An 18,557-nucleotide genomic window follows, 5' to 3' on the forward strand; every position below is an offset into this window, starting at 1 on the left:
ACATTTTCAACAGCTGATTAAATATATTACCCTGTGTGAGGCATGTTTCCATGTAAAGGTACCCTATTTAATATGTATCTTTTATTCCTTAACATTAAGACATGTGTTTTCTCCATAAGGCATATGGTAGCCTTCTTGCATTTAGAAACATCAGTGCTGCAGCCCTGTGCTTGGAGCAATTTTAAACAGCAAAGTCACAAACAAAAGGCACAGAAATGCAAAACACGTGCACTAAAAAAGACCACAAAAAGGACACTTGTTTATTGTAGGAAAGGTGAAATAAGAAGATGAAATGTCACCTTCTTTGACCTCTTTTGGGAACAAGTGACTAGGGCAACTCAAAATGTTCACCATTTGGGAAATGTCCATACAAAAATGACCATGAATGCACCAAGGGCATTAATTTGGGAGAATAGGTGAGTTTGCAAATACAGAATCCATAAACAATGAAGATTGAGTGTGCTTAACTAAAACAGAAAAATCAAAATACCAGGGAAAAGGACTCTTGTGGTCTGTCTTAGATCTTGTTGGCATTCAAACGGTCCCTTGAACTTAGCCCTGAGCAGTCCATGGCTTAAGAAAGAATAACTCAAAATATCCTGGTAGTATAATCTTTCTTGAAAAGAAGCAATCAGTTATCACAAGGATAACAAGAAAATTAGAAATTCAAAAATGGACCAATACTGCTGTCATTCATCCTTTGAGTCATGAATTTTGACCACTCTGACATATATGTATTCCTTCCCTTATGTACCAGATATGCCCCTTAAACCGTGCACACACATGTAGGGAACATTATATCATTAGCAAATACTGAACATCAATTTGGCTGACACTTTGCTTGACATGACATATATAGTCTTGTTTCATCCTCAAACTCTAAAAGGTAGGATTTATTAGTTCCATTTTACAAAGATAGAAACACTGGTTCAGAGAGGTTAAATAACTTAGTAGAAGTTCACAAAGCTATTATAACTGGCAGAGCTAAAATCTGACCACAGGTTTTTGTGGCCATAGCCAGTATTCTTCTTACAATACGTTGCTGTGTTCCTTGGTATACAGGCTAAAAAATTCCTCAGGCAGACTTGGTAGAGTTTATATTAGATTAAAATTCACCATACATTTTGTACAGCTCTTTCCAGATTCTTTGAATTTGAGCTGACCCTTGACTTGCTTTCCTAATAGTAGTGAAAGTAGCATTGTGTGACTTCCGAGCCTTGGCCTTGAGAGGCCTTGCTGCTTATTTTGTCTTCCTGAAATACTGCTTCCTCTTAACAAGCCTGGAATGACCTCCTAAAGGATGACATGCCACAGGGAGAGGGACCCAGCCATCTCAGCCGAGGCCCCAACCACCATGACCGCAAACTCCCACGAGCCCAACTGACACAATACAGAGCAGAAGAACCACCCAGCTGAGCCCAGCTCAAATTGCCAAACCCCAGAATTATGAACAAACAAATGGTTGCCTTCTATTTTAAGCCACTAAGTTTTACATCAAAAAATAGCTGCTACAGAGTCTAACCCAAACCTCATATCTTTCTGATGTCTCTCAGCCAATGAGAGTTGGGGTTCTTACAGTCTGCCATTTAGAAGGTCTTATTCCTAGGCAGAGCTTACGCATCTGTGTAAAACAATGGCTTCCTCTGCTTCACTTTGCACAGTATACAGGTGCATAAAGGTCTAAAATTTTAGAGATGGAATGACTTATTGTGCTATACTGATAATGTTAAGTGCCATGAACAGAGTGGTTCATGCAGAACCACTTGCAAAATCAGCTTCCTTCAGAGCTCTTGGAGAATTTTAACTCCTCTCCTTCTCAGCTCTGGGTTCCTCTTCCATACCCTACTGCCCTTTTTTTATTTTTCAAATCACATTTTAATTAAAATATAATAGGGAAGCTTGGCTTTCAAAGGATTTGGTCGCATAGTATTTGGGCCAGAAAAGAACCATGTTTTAAGACACTCTTCTCTTTATATAAATACAGTTTGGAGCCTATCAACTTGACTCAAAATAAGATATACTTCAACAGTTTTAACCCACCATTTTCTTTTCAAACTCTCTAGCTGCAATAGGCATCACAAATCGGTAACTTAATACATCTGTGTATGTTTTCCAGTATACGAGTGAATGTGCTTTGGTTTGCACAGCATTGGACTAAGCGTCCTACTACCCCCACTGTATTATCCCCCCTCCCTGGTTCGGCCTTCCTACTGAGAAGGCAGTCTGCTGTGCAGAGCAGTGACGGCCACAGAGGAGGACTCTGTTAAGATGTCTGAAGGCAGCATTACTCCTCCAGGGCTGCAGAGCTGAAGCGTGGTTTCTACCAGAGGGGGTGGAAAATGCCCACTTCATACACAATCTTTTCAATGCCTCTTTTAGTCTCACGGGTCTTTCTTATTGGAAGGGATTTTTCCCACAAAGCAGGGAAATAAGACATAACACTCTTTTTAGATCATTGGTAAATTTTTTTTCACGTATGTATGAAACTTTTCTGTAGTTAAAATGTCCCTTAGGATTATTTTGTGGGGTTGGGGGCAAAGACTTTTAAGAGTATAGCAAAGATTGGGTTTAATTCCAAAGTGATCCAAATCAAGCGAAACATGCCTACAAGCAGGAAAATTAAAACATACATACATAGTCCTTTATAATAATACCTACCATATAATTCTTTATCAAAGGTTTATCCTGAATACTTGTTAGAACAAGCCACTGAATATCTATAATGTAAACTATAAAATCTCTATTCTGTAGAAAGAGAATAGTTCACCCACACAGGTTACTTATTGATACCCTTCAGTCCAGAGGAGAGCCTTGGTTAATTTTTATAACACATTGCTTTTTTAAGTGTTATGGGCCTATTGTGACAACTATAAACTTGCCTTTTGCTGAATAATTGGAGTGTTTATGAGTTACTTTATCTACTTGTTGGCAGTTTGAACAGTAAAGAAAACGGTGATTGATGGGCTGAAGTGTCTGATGACTTTGTGTACGGATACATTACACATATTGTGAAATTGGTTTCCTACAATTCAGAGTTTAAATCCCTCTGGAGGAGTTTGTAATTTTTGTGGGGCTCAGTGATAATTAAGTCCCTCATATTTGGCTCCTTTTAATTGCTCTCTGAGCTAAAGTAAAACTTCTAGAAATTCAGATGGATTTAATATCCATGTGTGATGGATATTTTGGTTATATATCACTAACACTTCATGAGTTCAGTTGAATTAGGGTAAAACTATGATATACTAACCCCACCAACCTTCTCTTTCTAGATCATTGTGATGCTTTTTTCTATCTCTAACCAATTTCTTGATAATCACTTAGCAAACATTTATGGAGCACCTACCCTGGGTTCAGCACCAGGATACCAAGAGGAATTGGAAGCAACCCCCGTCTAGAAGGTTCCATCAAGAGTAGGATGTCGTAGAGGTCCTAGATCCATGAGCAAGCTATTGTGATACTCTGATAAGTTCAGTGATATTAGGAGATACAGTGACTACAGGAAGGGTTGATCAACTTTACTGGGGGAGAGAATGAAAGAAGGTTTCATAGAAAAGGTGGCCCTTGGCTGACTCATAGAGAATTTCATGCAACAAAGGAGGTACAGAAAGAAGCAGGCATGACCTTAACACATCTAGTACCCTTCATACTTCTAATTATATATAGAGTATCTCTAACAAAACACAAGAAATGTAATACTGTTTCTAGTTAGGGAATTTGTGTGGCTAGGGAGAAACACTTCCATATATACTATTTTGAGTCTAGTATGTTGTGCATATATTATCTATATTTAAAAATAAATACTCTTTTAGGAATGGAGACATTAAGAGAGTTCCCTTAAACAATATAATGAATTTGCTAGCCAGCTACTTCTTCCTGGATCTGTTTTTTAAATGTCATCCCTAATTTTGGAATAAAGAAATAGTTCTCAAGTTAAGCATGTTTCAGACGTAGACTGGTGAGAGAGAAGACTTTAAGCAGAAGACTTTTCCATGTCTCAAATCCTGCTTGACCCTTCTGATTAGGGAAAGCCCTATATTTGAGAGATTCTCCAATTCACTGTTCAGATTCTTCTCTAGCTCTAGAGATGGCAAGGCACTTGAGTCATTTAGAGTATCCAGAAGGAAATTGTTGGTCTTGTCTCAGGCAGTAAGTCACCAAACCATTTTTCTTAAATTTCTATTGTCCCAGTGACAATCGCACAAACACCAAGAAATTAGTTTCTGATGTCAGTCTTGGTAATCTATAAATGATCCTCAGGTCTGCCATTAATTTTAGAGATTAATCTATTCTCTTGGACTGACAACTTTTTAAACATCAGTGTATCACGTGCATATAATGTTTTATATCTGCTCCTGTAGGAAATAAAAATTCATTCAGTGAATAAGGGTATATAGAAATGGAACTCAAAAAAATGAAAGGAAGGAAGGAAAGAAGCAAGAATAACAAGTGGAATTAAGAGAGAGACTCCATGTTCTGTTAGAGAGGGGACCTACCCATTCCATTCGCTTTCTGTTGTGCAAACCTCTTATCAGGTACCAGCACTAACAGGTGAGATCCAGAAATCATCACCCCACCTCATGAAGCCAAAGGCTTCAGTTTTCACTTCCACAGTCTTTTTGTTCACTCTCTGTAAAAATTATCGTTCATGCCCTCAAGGCTTTTGCTGCAGAGTTAAGGAGACAGTATTTCAGCAGAATTGATGCCGTATGGAAATTCTACAAGTACAAAATAAAATACTCAAAACAGATGAGAAATTTGCAGTAGTGGTAGAAACACAGAATTTGGTATTGAATGATCCCAAGTTGGAATTTCATCTTTACTACTTAGAAACTGCAAAGACCTGGTCAAGTCTTAACCCTTCTGAGCCTTTCTTGCCCCAACTGTAAATGAGACTAATAACACTGAACTTGCTTAGTTGTTTGGAGGACTAAATGGCACCACTGGAAAGTGTGTAGCATCTTTGGCACAGAGATGTGAAATAAATGCGATATTATCACTTCCTTTCTAAATGCTGGCATTGCACATACAAAGCTTTATGTGGAGATAACATTGCTGAAACCAAATAAAAATGAGGAAGCTGAGACCTGGAGAGGCTAACAGTCTTCCCAAGGCCCATGCCACAAGTAGCAGGGCTAGGATGTGGACTTTTTTTTACTATTCTGTCCTTCCTTATGAGGTATATAAGTTTTGAAAAATAAGTGTGACTCATAGTCATTTATCTCTATAGCCTCTCCTCAGCATAAGCCAGCAACCCACCCACAGTGAAATGATTAATAGACTGCTTCTGGAATAAGTGAGCTTTAGAAGAAGTCATTGGTATTGCTAGACAGAGCCACTGAGGTAGTCTAGGGTGAAGGAATGTTATTTAAATATGTAGAGATAGGAATGGGGGGTGGTTGGTGGGGGAGAAAATGCTCAGAACTCTGCCAACAAGCAGTTTTGCTTGCATGGGCCAAGAGCATTAAAATTGAGGAGGCTATGCAATAAAGAGATAAGAATCATATGTATAACCAACTCCAAGTTTTTTTATTAAAGCAATAAATTAGGGTCAGTCTTTCATTAATGGCCTATTATTTCATCTAATCATAATTTTTCAAAGCAAGGAAGAAGTAAAATTTTAATAGCCTTGTCAAATAGATTCCTGAAATATCCCAATCCAGTATCTTTCTTTTTTTTTTTTTTTTTACCATTCTTTCCTTCTTTCCGAGGTGTATAAGTTTTGAAAAATAAATAAAATTCTTTTCAATTCAGTCCACATTTCTAATTTAGCGTTGGTCTTCACCTCCTACCTCTGTTGCCCCCAGTTAATGCAACTGCCCAGAACCACAGCCTCATAGAGCGCTTTCAGCGCACAGGGCGCATGGTAAGAAATATGACCTTTTTCTGTTGGCAAGTCAGAGTGTTTCATGTTTTTCTTGTATTTTCACTGATAACTTTAAGAGAAATCACAGCAGTAGTCAAACAGAAGGAAAAAATAAATGGGGAGATTTTCATACATAAAGACTCATGGGCCAAAAACAGATCATTGGCAGTGCACTCAGCATTTATTTGAGACCATGAGCTGTGTGTTTCCTTTATGTATGATAGCTGTTGAGCACCCAGAAAGTATCTGAGAGTTTTGGATTCAGACTACTTTTATGGGGGAAAAAAACTCCATTGAATCTTTTTCTTCCTTTTGAGTATAAATGAAGAGAAATTTCCCATTTGACTTTTGTAATATTCCAGGATCAAAGGAGCTTATGCTGAAAGTTAAGCTCTGTGAAAAACATTTGTAGTATGGCTTCAGTCTGATTCTCCCAATCCAGTGAAGATGGGGTGTTTGGACCACCAAACTTTTAAAGCTGGCACTGCACCAGGTGTTACCAGGAGCCTACATTAGTCTCTCCTTGCACTGCCTTCATAAAAATGACCCTTGGTGTCATCTTGGCAGTATTATTGGGATCGTCTGAAGCTACTGATCCAGCACATTTCCTCAAAATCATTCCCCTGAAACAGTTCAGAGAAACACACTTGGCAGTGTAAATGCTCACTGGATCTGGAAATTTCATAAGTCAGAGTTAAAATAAAGATGGGTATAACATCTATTGCCGGTACAGAATCTGAAATGTGTATGTTGTCTGGATCAAGAAACCTTCCCCGGCTCTTGGGAGCTTCTGTCTAATTGCTATAATAAAGAATGTTTTCAGAACTGTGGTGATGAAATGAAAGTATTTAATATTGTAAAGCTGTTCAGAATCCAGTTGGGTCATCTGGTTATTTTCTCTTGCTGCTACTCCAGGATTTGTATAAGGACTCTTTTTTTTTTTTAAGAGAGTAGATTTGGTTTGGATTTTTTTTTCCTATTTGTTGTATTTTTTGTAATAAATATTTATGTACTTCATGTCAATTTAATTTTGATTCTGAGGCTCCATACTTCTGGACTAAGGCAGATTTGACCTCAGTCATTCGGTGGTGCATTAGCACTCAGGGCTCTGGCTTCTTCATAAGGCTCCCAGACATCGGTAGGCCCCTGTGTTCATCGTCACTAGTCCACCCTGGTAATCATCAAGCCCATACCTACCCAAGCCTATATGATCTCTTCAAGTCCAGAAGTCCTGATGCTTTCAGGCTCCAATGCTTGAGACCCATGAGTTCTTTCAGGGTGGGGTCCATTATGCCCATAGTCCACCCACCTTGAACACTGCCTGCAGAATCTTGCAACCTGTGTGTGTCTGTGCTGTGGGGTGAGGAGCTGGGCAGTGTGAGGCTCAAATCCTCACTTCTCATGGGACCTACAGATCTGTTTCTAGTCTCCACTCAAAAGCTCTTTTCCTCTCCCAGAAGCCCTCCAACACACCTAGCATAATTCATTCAGCATCATCTTTTCAGTGCCTTTCAGTTTTATAAACAACAGAAAGAACCATTGACTTCTGGTTGCTTCAGTTTTTAACTCCACAAAAATCCTGAAGGCAAAGAATTACAAAGCTTGACTACTTGCTCAACATTGGGAGAAAGGGGAAAAAATTGTACAAACAAGCTCAATTGAGTATTTTTTTTAGAGGGCCTCTCTCATATTTATTGATCAAATGGTTGTTAACAACAATAAAATTCTGTATAGGAGACAATTGAGTATTTTTTAAATAGTCTCACCAAAACATAAATATGTGGGTGTATAGATATAATATGTGGGTGTATAGATATAACTTATCTGGAGGTATCCTTAGGAAACTGTTGATGGTGGTTGTCTCTAGGAAATGGAATTGAGGGCCAGGTGCAGAAGGTAGTCTCTTTCTGCAGTTTACTACATCCTGCCATTGCTTGAGTCCTTTACATGGGTACATGTTATTTTTATGACAATAAGAAATTTAAGGTTGTTAATTTGAAGAGATACAGATTATTTTTTTAATTCATTAACCATGAAACACTTTTCTCAGCCAAAGCTTACCTACCTTAGATATTGTTCTGATTTTATGGCTCAGGAGCTAATTTGCCCAAGATTACTCAATAGCAGAGTAAGAATTTGAACCCACAGTTGTCTTACATGTAGGTCTGTGAATGCTCTTACTCCTTCTCCACGCTCTGAATTCCAGAACCATTGCATTCCACTAAGTTCTTTCCTTTCATTGCCCAAGTAATGAGGCCTGACAAACCCCCCTCATCAGGCCACACATCTATGCCAAATCCTTGAACACTAATAAATACCTGAAACCATGTTTCAAAATACACCATAAAACATAAATAACAATGACACATAGTTCACCTCAAGTTCATACACAGCAGCAGTGTATAGGACTACAGTAAAACACATGAGGGAAGTTTAACTTGAAATATTAAGCAAAGCCAGTCCTAAAGGAGTAAAATAATAAACTTAGGAAAAACGAATTAGACCTCAGAATATATCATAACTGTATATTTTGTTTATCTTAAGGTCAAATAAAATATAACATTATTAGCAAGTAGCAAATTTTGGGTTACTCTGATGGGTTGGTTGTTTACATAAGGAAGCATTTGTGGTTATTGAAAATTAATAAGCATTTGTCTTTTACAGGATGCTATAGTTATACATGAAGTCTATGAAGAAGGAGCAGCAGCCAGAGATGGAAGACTTTGGGCTGGAGACCAGATACTAGAGGTATAAGATTGTGAATTTTATTTTATACCTATAAATATGATTCCTTTACTGACCTTGACCTACAAAGTCAGTTTATCTACTCACTGTCTTCAACTCAACTGTATCCTCACTTCTCGCCCATTAAAAAAAAAAACACATACCTTATTCTTTTTTCTTTTTTAAATGTTCATTGAATAACTGTCAAGATTGTGACAGATTATCAATCTAAACCTGTGAAAACTTTTTTTAATTAAAGGGAAAAGTGAAAAATACGATTTTGGTTTTGTAATCTTAATATCAAATGAGACTGGAAAGTATTGTAATTTAATTTTTTTGCCTTTACTTTATACCTTAATAAATTCCCTTCTAAAAACAGATATAGTTACATATACATAAACATGCACACCTGCTATTTAAAAGACTTTATGTCAGCTTTAAGTATTACTTTCTTATTCCTAATAAATCTTTAAATCAAATTGAGGTCCCTGCCTTGTTATCTTTGTTTTCTAGTTAAAGAAAATGTAGCATCTTCTTGGTTTAGGTGGTATATGGTACTTATTAAAATCGAAATGCTTAACTTGCCTCTTTCAAATGGACTCAATTAGCAACGGCATTAAAACCTTTTAGAAAGCGCCCAGGCAGGCAATGTCTGAACTAGGGAGCGCAAGAACGGGAAGCAAATGCCAGGCATTCTGCTAGGTGGAACTAAAGAGTTTTTTTGATGATGTGAAACCTTTAGGCAACATTTATTTCTTTCATTGGATGAACTTAATTGAGCAGTTACCATTTTATAGTGGTCATGTGCATTTCTCCTTGCAGTTCTAATAGCACATTATGAATGACATCATAGGTTTTTATTTTTCCCTTTGGTGGTAAAAGTCTGCCTCCCAAGATGAAACGAGAAATATAATTAAGGGGAGAAAATATAGGCAAGAAGGAGTTAAAGGAGAGGCCAGGCTGACTGCAAATTAAATTCAGGGCAAGTTATAGGGTTTCTCTGCAGACCTTTACTGTGCTTCATCACTGAATTAGGACATATTCCCAGTATGCTCATTAAGGTACAAGTGTATGAGGTTAGAAAAATAAGTGAGGCCTCTTTGGGAATAGGCTTAACTGCTTTAGCATACAACACCATCTTTTAGTAATGAAGTTTTAGGGGTTTTTTTTTCTTCCTAGTTTTTCTAATTAACTGGTGTTATTGTAATTGGCTATATAAGATGAATAGGTTAAATATTCAGAAGAGTACAGACACATACATGCCTTGATACTTACACGATTTGTCAGCCCACAAATTATCCTGCAATGATCACTTGAAACTAGTATGTGCATTTTCTTGATTGTGGAGATGGTTGTACAGGTATAAATTCACATAAGTTCACAGTATAAATTGTGTACTTTAAATATGTAGTTTATTCTGTAACTGTTATACTTCAGTGAAAAACCTTTCTTTACACTTTTATCTGTTTGTGTTGGATAGACCCTCAGCTGTAGTGTTCTCTTTCATAAAGTATACTCAAGTACAAGTGAACCCTCAGGACATGTTAGCATGAAGAAAGAAAATTTGTTTTAAGTGGAAGGAGAATTTGAAAGGTCAAGAACCATTTCCTGGCATCTAGCTGAGTTACATTACCCAGTATGGATGGATGGTCTAAACTTCTCATGAAAGATGAGCAGGACGGCCTCTTCTCTTACTCCCATGGGATCTCATCCACAAGAGCATGTCATGTATTCAGTTAAAAAACAGATCTCCATTTGGTCAAGTAACATGTTTCCTTTATAAGCAGCTTTAGACTCTACATCTGAACTTTTTTTCCAGTTGTGGTCAGTTGTGTACAGGTGCCCAGTGATGCACAGGCAGCCTGTGGCCTGCAAGTTGCCTTGAGAAGATAGGTCAACTTGGGTGGTACGTTTTGAGACCACAAAACAAGGCAGCTCTCCATCAGTGCTTTCCCAAACAATGGCCTTTCTGCTCAAACAATGCCTTCTGCATTGTGCAAGGTGGCCTTCTGTGGTTTGAATACTATCTTCAACTTAAAATTAGGAAAAGTCAGATTTTGCTTATAAAGATATAGTCAAATGATTTTTTAGAATGACAAGATTTAAGACTCTGTGATTAGCATGGACTGTCTTCTTTCTGCTTCTCCTTTACAGTAGCTCGTCTTACCCTGCCTCTGCTCGCATTGTCCTCTTCCATTTTTGTGCAAGTAGGAACAGAAAGAGTAAGAGGGCTAATGCCTCGTGTTCCCTGCGGAATAAAATGATGAGGAACTGCTACCTGGTTTGGTTATTCTTTCCTTCTGAAGCAGGGGTTCACCCATGTGCCCACATGCACATCCTACCTAGGGACAAGCCACACTTCCACTGTCAACCAGGGCTTCTTACAGTCCTTCCTCTCAAATAGGGAGCCTGCTTATGACCACACTACCCCATACAGTCAATGTTCTAATTAATGCATATGGTGCTTCTGTGAGGCACTTAAGGTAATATATCATTCCACAATATTCTAGACACACAGCAATATTTCTTTTATGATTATTGGTACATTTAGTGGTATCTCTTGATAAGCAGAGGAAGAAATGAAAACTATGAACTTGGAGTGAATCACTTTAATTTGAGCAGACGTCTTAATGCTGGAATTTAATGTAAATTGCTTTTGTAATATTAGAGTTTAATAATAATGCTCTCAATTAAAGGTATCATTAGGGCCTTTCAAAGGTATTTTAGAGGTTTAGAGAATTCACCATCAATCCATAGAAGTAAGTAACTTTTCAACTGATTAACAGAAGTGGTCTTGTATGCCATCTATTGGCATACAGGAAAATAATCAACTCAGGCCACATTTTCTAGAGACACTGTTTTCCCTATTGTTCTGTGGGGTTTACCTCGCTAACGGGAGCACATTCAGGAGCCTGACACAGCAGGGAATGTTGGCACAGAGAGGAGAGCCCTGGCTGTGGTTACTTCAGTACCTTGTGAAATACCAGCTTCTACCTTACATCAAGCTCAACTGTGTGCTGAACCCTAGCCCTGTGCTGAAGGCATTACAGGGTTTATTTCACATAATTCTCATAACACTAAGTAAATAATGATATTATCATTATTATCTGCAATTCATAGATGACACAGTTGAAGCTTAACCTGACTAATCTACATAAGGTTTCATCTAGTCTGTAAACTGGAATCAGCTACCAAACTGAACTCCATCTACATCCTAAACCCATGCTTGAAAACCACTGTTGTTCTGGGCGTGGTTAACCTGAGTATACAACCCACCAATATATACCAGCAAAGAAAAAGCAGCTTGAAAATTAGCCTTTTAAACATTTTCTTGGCTCATAGAACCAGCTCAAAAGTCACCTTCTCTAAACAGGTCTCATACTTCTTTTCTCCCTTCTCTGTAACCATTCTCTATGCCATGAGTCCTTACTCTTTGGAATGCTAGAATTGGAAAAGCCTTAGACCAGGGTCTGATTGTACAGACGAATGAACAGAGGTCCAGAGATGGACCTGACCTGCCCAGAACACACAGAGATGGACCAGAACACAGTGTGTAACCAGCGTCTTACGGGACTTCCCATTTTTTGCCATCCACCTGACCCTGGCCTAGCCCATCCTTCCCTTTTTTGGGCTCTTTCCTAGCTGTTGAGGGAAAGCCTCAAACTCCCTCCCTTTGAGTCCTTGGCTACTCTGCCCTTCACTCTCTCCATGGTATCCAATTCACTAACCAACAGCAGTACTTGATGGCAAGGGGCTCCAGTAACCCATTCCAAGAGTCAGTTGAGGCAACATGGTATAGAGACTAAGGGTGGAAAGACAGTCTGGGTTCAGGTCATGGCTCCTCCACCAGCTGGATGTGTGACCTTGGCCAAGTCACTTAACCTCCCTGTGCCTCAGTTTCCTCCACCTGTAAAATGGTAATAATATCTATTTCAGAGTGTTAGAAGAAGGGTTAAATAGTAAATATTCATAAAGGGCTAATACAGAAGCATTTGTTAAGTAAAAAATGAATGTTGGCTACCATTTCCATTTAATAGGCAAGGAAACAGAGATTCACAGAGGTTATATGACTGGCCCAAATTCACACAACTTGCCAGCATCAGAGCCACAGCCTTACTTGGTGGTGTTCCAGTACTGTTTGCTGTCTCATGTGTGGTCCCATCTGTGCTCATTTGGATCCAGAGTCAAATGAGTGGACTTTGGTCCAGGGGGAGGGGTCTTTGATGCTTTTGGAAATACTGGTCCCCTATTTCCTTCCAGCATGTTCTGAAGAAGTTGTGATGTTAGCAATTAAGAGTGAGGTTGTCAAATTAGTATGCAAACTTGAGTCTGAAAATGCTGACCAAACAGTTTATTTCCTATTGACCTCAAGTAAATGAAGCAGTTAGTCCCTGCTCTCTCTCTCAGATAGATTCTATAGTAAAGTTCACAGCTACATAAGATTGCATTATTATGTATACTAATCTACCCTCTGCTTATCTGGGGTGGAGTGTAAGAGTCACCTCCTATATACTTGAAGCATCCACCACTCTTAGTGGTTGCTGCCTGTGTGCTTTGGGAATGGCAGGGAACTTCTAGAGGTTTGCACTGGTTGGATCCAGATGCTCCAGCAGACAGAGCAGGCAGAGAGGCCTCTGTTGTCAGCAGCCCATCCTGATTGCCCATTGTTCCAGGTTAATGGGATTGACCTGAGGAGCGCTAGCCACGAAGAAGCCATCACAGCCCTGAGGCAAACCCCCCAGAAGGTGCAACTGGTGGTGTTTAGAGATGAGGCGCACTACAGGGATGAGGAAAACTTGGAGATTTTCCCTGTGGATCTGCAGAAGAAGGCTGGCCGAGGCCTGGGCCTGAGCATTGTTGGGAAACGGTAAAGAAATGCTTTGCAAGCCGGGACTGACTGGTATTATCCTTTTGAGTTCTAGGAACTAATGCCTGTGGACACTGAAAGACAATGTCTAGTGTAAACTAATGACATGACTTCTAAAGTTAACATTTTTATGAATATTTGAACAACATAGGTCATATTTCTGAGCAAGATCTTACCAAAAAAATGCATCATATAAAGATAGAGCTCTAAGCCCAATATACCCAAGCTGTTCAGGATTTTATTTCCATATAGAATAAGAACAAAGTCAACACGGTTCTTCTAATTTGAAGTCCCTTAGATCTGAGTCTTGCAGGGGTTAATGAAAACAACTATACCCAAGAAACAGCTGGTATCAAGAGAAGATTTATACAACTTTGAATTAACAAAATTGCTCTGCCATGGAGTACCATGTTAATTTCATACAATGTTAACTAAAACTAGTTGAGGAATTACTAAAACTAGCTGAAAAGACATAGACATAAACTCTTCATGACAGTAATTTTCTATTAAGAAGGATGTCCCCAAAATAATAGCTTGCACCAAAAATGCTAGGAGATCCTAGTGGCTAGGTTGTTCTTTTGAAGTCTGTGCTGCTTACCCATATATGGAAATTATAGTAACTGTTCCAGAATAATAGTGGATTATAGAAGTAAGTAATATCTTGAAACTGCAATTCCGGCTTCTGCGGTTTATTGGCTTTAGATGCCTAGTATGTATTTATTCCAGCAAGGCTACAGGATTTTCAGGCCCCAATTGGGATTGAGGCCCCAATATATACACAAATGATACCAACCATCTTCTTAGGAAGAATTGGAGCTGGTTTTATGTGTTCTATGATTTGCCCTCACAGATATCTGATGACTAGCCTAGTGCTTTTTCTCAGCTATCTAATCTGTTATTAAAATACTAGCTACCATTTTTGAGCACTGCTTTTGTGCCAAGTACTGTGCTGTCATGGGCTCATTCTTTTACTTCAGCACCATAAAACTGTCTTTCTGAAATGTGTAACAAAATAAAAAACCTGAGACTCATATTGCTAAACAAACTCAATGCACACTGGGCTCAGAGCAACTAGCAGAGCCCCTGTTGAAGCTTGCTTTCTTGTTGTGACATACACTATACCTGGGGAGATTCCATTTAGAGGATGGTTTTTACTTTATTGTCCCATAGTGGATTGATGGAATAATCTTCATATAACAACAGTAATTGATACTGAATTTGTAAAGAACATTTGTAAAGAACAAATTAAATTTGTAAGGAAAAAACTCATATCAAACTTGTAAGGAATAATCACAAAAAGTTTCAGTGTAAAGGATCAGATGTACAAGGTCTCAAAATTCACAATTCTTTGACTAGCAATTCCATGACTAGATATTTAACCTAATGATATCCCTGTAGAGTTATTGTTCAGTGCACATTGTTTGTAATAGCTAAAAATGGAAATAACATATATCTATTAGTAATTTACTCATAACTGAAATTAAGAAACATCCGTAGAATAGTATACAGCTGTAAAAACAATGAGGAACCATAAGTACTAATAAAGGCATATTGCCGGGTGTATTAAGTGAAAAAAGCAAAGTTAAAACAAAACTGGAGGAGAAAGGGGTGTAGTGTATGTATATCCATTCACACACACGTGTAGTATACATGCATATATTTGTGTATTATATGCATATCTCTTGGAGAGATACCCAAGAAACAGGTAACATTGGTTGCCTCAGGGAAGAGAATTTGGAGACTGGGGAAGAGATGAGAGGCAAACTTTTCAAGGTCCCCCTTTTTAACCTCTTGAATTTTGAGACATTTATTCATCAGGTAAATAAATATACTGTAATTAAAACCTTAAAGTAATAAAGGCAGGAAAAGAAAGTGAGAGACTAAAAATAGATCAAATGGTAATAATTGAGCTCATCTTAAAGGAAAAACCTGTACATTTTAAGGTACTTATTCTGTTTTTGAAAGTGAATTTCCATTTCATTTCATTAAAATTATCCTCTTGCAGAAATTATGCCCCTGAGACATAAAAATGAACATCACCATAGGCAGCACAAATAGGCCTAAACTATTTAAAGGGGGAGCACCCTGAGGTTTATCATTTGGGAAATTAGTAGATTGTGTTGGATTAGATGGCTTTATAAGACCCTTTTTCCAAGTTTTATGATTTAGTGAATCTATACAGAGTGTGAATAACCTCAGATTTAATAAAGAAACTGTGCCATTACCCACTGCTTTATGGTATTCACAGAAATGGAAACGGAGTGTTTATTTCTGACATCGTGAAAGGTGGAGCTGCAGACATTGATAGGAGATTGATTCAGGGAGATCAGATATTATCTGTGAATGGAGAAGACATGAGAAATGCCTCACAGGAAACAGTGGCCACTATCCTCAAGGTGAGTCCCTAGGCTGCTTTCTGCCTGCCTGGTATAACTGAAGTCCAGTTAATAGGACAATTCTAGTCTAGCTTGATTATAAAATGGGTTGGATTTTATGCTGACTCTAGTTTTTACTAGAGTTCTAATCTCTGATTATTTTCACCAGTCAGGAATAGCTTTAAAAAAAAACAGCTATTCTATTGACTAACAGGATTGACAAGAACCCTGTTTGGGGATTTCTAAGTTTTCATACTTGTAAGAATTTCCACTATCCGTAATTGTCCTCTAAATGCATTTGAATGGGATAGATTCATTTAATGGGATCCATAAAATTCATCCTCCTCCCTCCAGGGATATATTATCATGAATTCATCAAATCCACTTTATTGCCTGAAGGAACATTGAAGATTATCTACAACAATTCTACATTTACAAATGCAGTTTGAAAAAGTAAAATGGCATGCCCAAGATATGCTCTGTTCTAGAGGTTTTCTTACCACCCCAACTGTCTCTTGCTGAAGCAGTAGAGATGCTGAGGCTCAAAATTCCTTTCCAAGTGGCTCTGCCATGTGGGCCCTACGTCTCCTGGAAGAAATTGGTTATTAAAAATTCGTGTAAATTTCCATTTGGCTATAACCAGGTGCATCTTATTCTGTTTCACAGATGGCCATGGAAGCTTTTGCAAAGACAAATGGATTTTATTTTAAAATCCTGATCTCATATAGTCAACTACCAGTTATTACTCAAAAGAGGATTTATATTTGTAGATCACCTCTATGTTTGATTTTGTCTGTCCTCCATTTTATCACTTTTTCTTCACTGCACAAAAATACTTACATCAGGAGGGAAAAGGAAAAGAGGTGAACTGAAATGTAATCCTTTTAATATGTTTAAAGAAGTTATGAAGTCATGAGATGAATACCGCTGAGTTGATAAATTTTTGTTATTTTGTGTGGTTTTTTGATAACTGAATTTCCATTTTTGCCAGTTGCCTTCATTACCCATTTGCAGTTCTTGGCTGTAGAGAAGGGTGGAGGCTCTACCGTGGTAACTGAAAACCTACATGCTACTCGTTTTTACCTCTGTTCTTTTCTTGTCTTCCCAAGTGTGCACAAGGCCTGGTACAGCTAGAGATTGGAAGACTCCGTGCTGGTTCCTGGCCTTCCTCAAGAAAGACATCACACAACAGTCAGGTTGTTGAAAGCTTCCCATCAGACTGACTCAGTCACCTGTCCCACTGGGAGAAAGTTCCCCATTTCATAAATCGTTGTTTGGAAACAATATGTAACATGCAGCATATTCACAACACCAAAAACAATGTATTTTAATGTGTTTAAAATAAAAATGAAAGGTGGGATGGAAATTCATTAATCCCTAGATTTTTCTCTCCTTTATTGCCTGCAAATGTTTTCTTAGAACCACTTTTCTCTCCCACTATTAGTTCTGTATTGCCTTTACATGCATGTACACAGCTGTGTTTATTTTAAAAAGAGAAAGAAACAACATCTGGTGGCAATTTGACCCTCATTAGCACAACATTGTTCTATTCATTCAATTAAATATTGCTATAAAGTTAACTTGTGAATAGCCACTCACATGCTGAGGGCAATTAATGGTATATCCCTAGGAGAGTAAAGTGTGAGGGTTTCTCCTATGGGAGGGAGGCCTTACTGGGTGATATTTTGTGGGTTAACAAACATCTTATGTTTATTTGCAAGGCTGATATAAGTGCCACTTTTTTTTTAAACAGAGCGTATTTCATTGTTCTGTTGTTGTTTTTTTCATTGTAATAGCTGACAAATCAAGATGGTAGATTTTATGTTTAGTTCCATTTGGTACATAATGAAACTGTAGAAACTTACATGTGATCCCCTAATCCCTTTTGTGGGTTATAGATGTGCCTTTGTTGAAGGTTAAAAATGACGTTTGGTCCTCTCCCTGGAACCTTAACATTTAAAGCCTCTCCAGGTTCTTTCTTTGCTCAGAAGACACTCTGATTTTGTGTTAGCACACAGGTACTTCTGAAATGCTACTAGCTGCCTCCTTTGACTTTTTATGTTAGAAAATGGGTGAAGAAAAACACCATTGTTCAGATAGGATCACAGACTAGCTGGCTTATCTCAGAGAATCTTAAAAGCAAAAGCAGTGAAACTCAAACATGTTAAGTTTAGATTTTTTTTTTCATTTTGCCTTATATAATGGGCAGCAAATATCATGCACACACACTGCCACAGTGGAGTCCCAGGAATGGATGGTCGGTGATGATTCTGACCAGACCTGTATCAACAGTGGAAACCTGAGATGCAAAATCATTGTCTCAGGCTCTTCCTTAATGTAAAGCTCACTTGTTGAGCATTAAAGCCTCACTGTACACAGGAGGTTAGAATTCAGAACAATACTGGAGATGAAATTTTTCTTGCTGGGGAGTGTGGGAGAGCTACACAGAGGAGGTCCCTTGGGGTTTCACTCCAAAAGGAGTCTGATAGCCATCCCTGAGCTCTTCCCCAGATATGAGGCAATGGAGACAAATCTGAAGAGGTCTGAAAGGCTTTGGAATATGATGTGTGTAGTGGTTAAGGACATAAATGTTCAAGTTACACTGCTCAGATACTACTTCCTACCTGTGTGACCTTGAGCAAATCACTCTCCCTCTCAGTGCTCAGGTGCCTTAGAAGAAAGTAGCAGATCTGTGACTAGTAGAGGGGAGGGAGGGTGGGGGGAGGCA

General features: G+C 38.4%; 1 protein-coding gene across 8 annotated transcripts in view; it reads left to right on the forward strand.

Moving 5' to 3' along the window:
• PATJ (PATJ crumbs cell polarity complex component) overlaps positions 1-18,557 on the forward strand; it is a 395,870-nt gene that overhangs the window by 335,262 nt on the left and 42,051 nt on the right. For all 8 annotated transcript variants that reach the window (XM_073234040.1, XM_073234044.1, XM_073234045.1 and 5 more), the window contains 4 exons: positions 8,528-8,611; positions 13,261-13,454; positions 15,703-15,850; positions 16,939-17,025. In XM_073234040.1, coding sequence (XP_073090141.1) covers positions 8,528-8,611; positions 13,261-13,454; positions 15,703-15,850; positions 16,939-17,025 — 513 coding nt within the window. The remainder of the gene's footprint in view (positions 1-8,527; positions 8,612-13,260; positions 13,455-15,702; positions 15,851-16,938; positions 17,026-18,557) is intronic.

This window comes from Manis javanica, chromosome 4, assembly GCF_040802235.1.
Source record: "Manis javanica isolate MJ-LG chromosome 4, MJ_LKY, whole genome shotgun sequence".
Classification (NCBI taxonomy): Eukaryota; Metazoa; Chordata; class Mammalia; order Pholidota; family Manidae; genus Manis; species Manis javanica.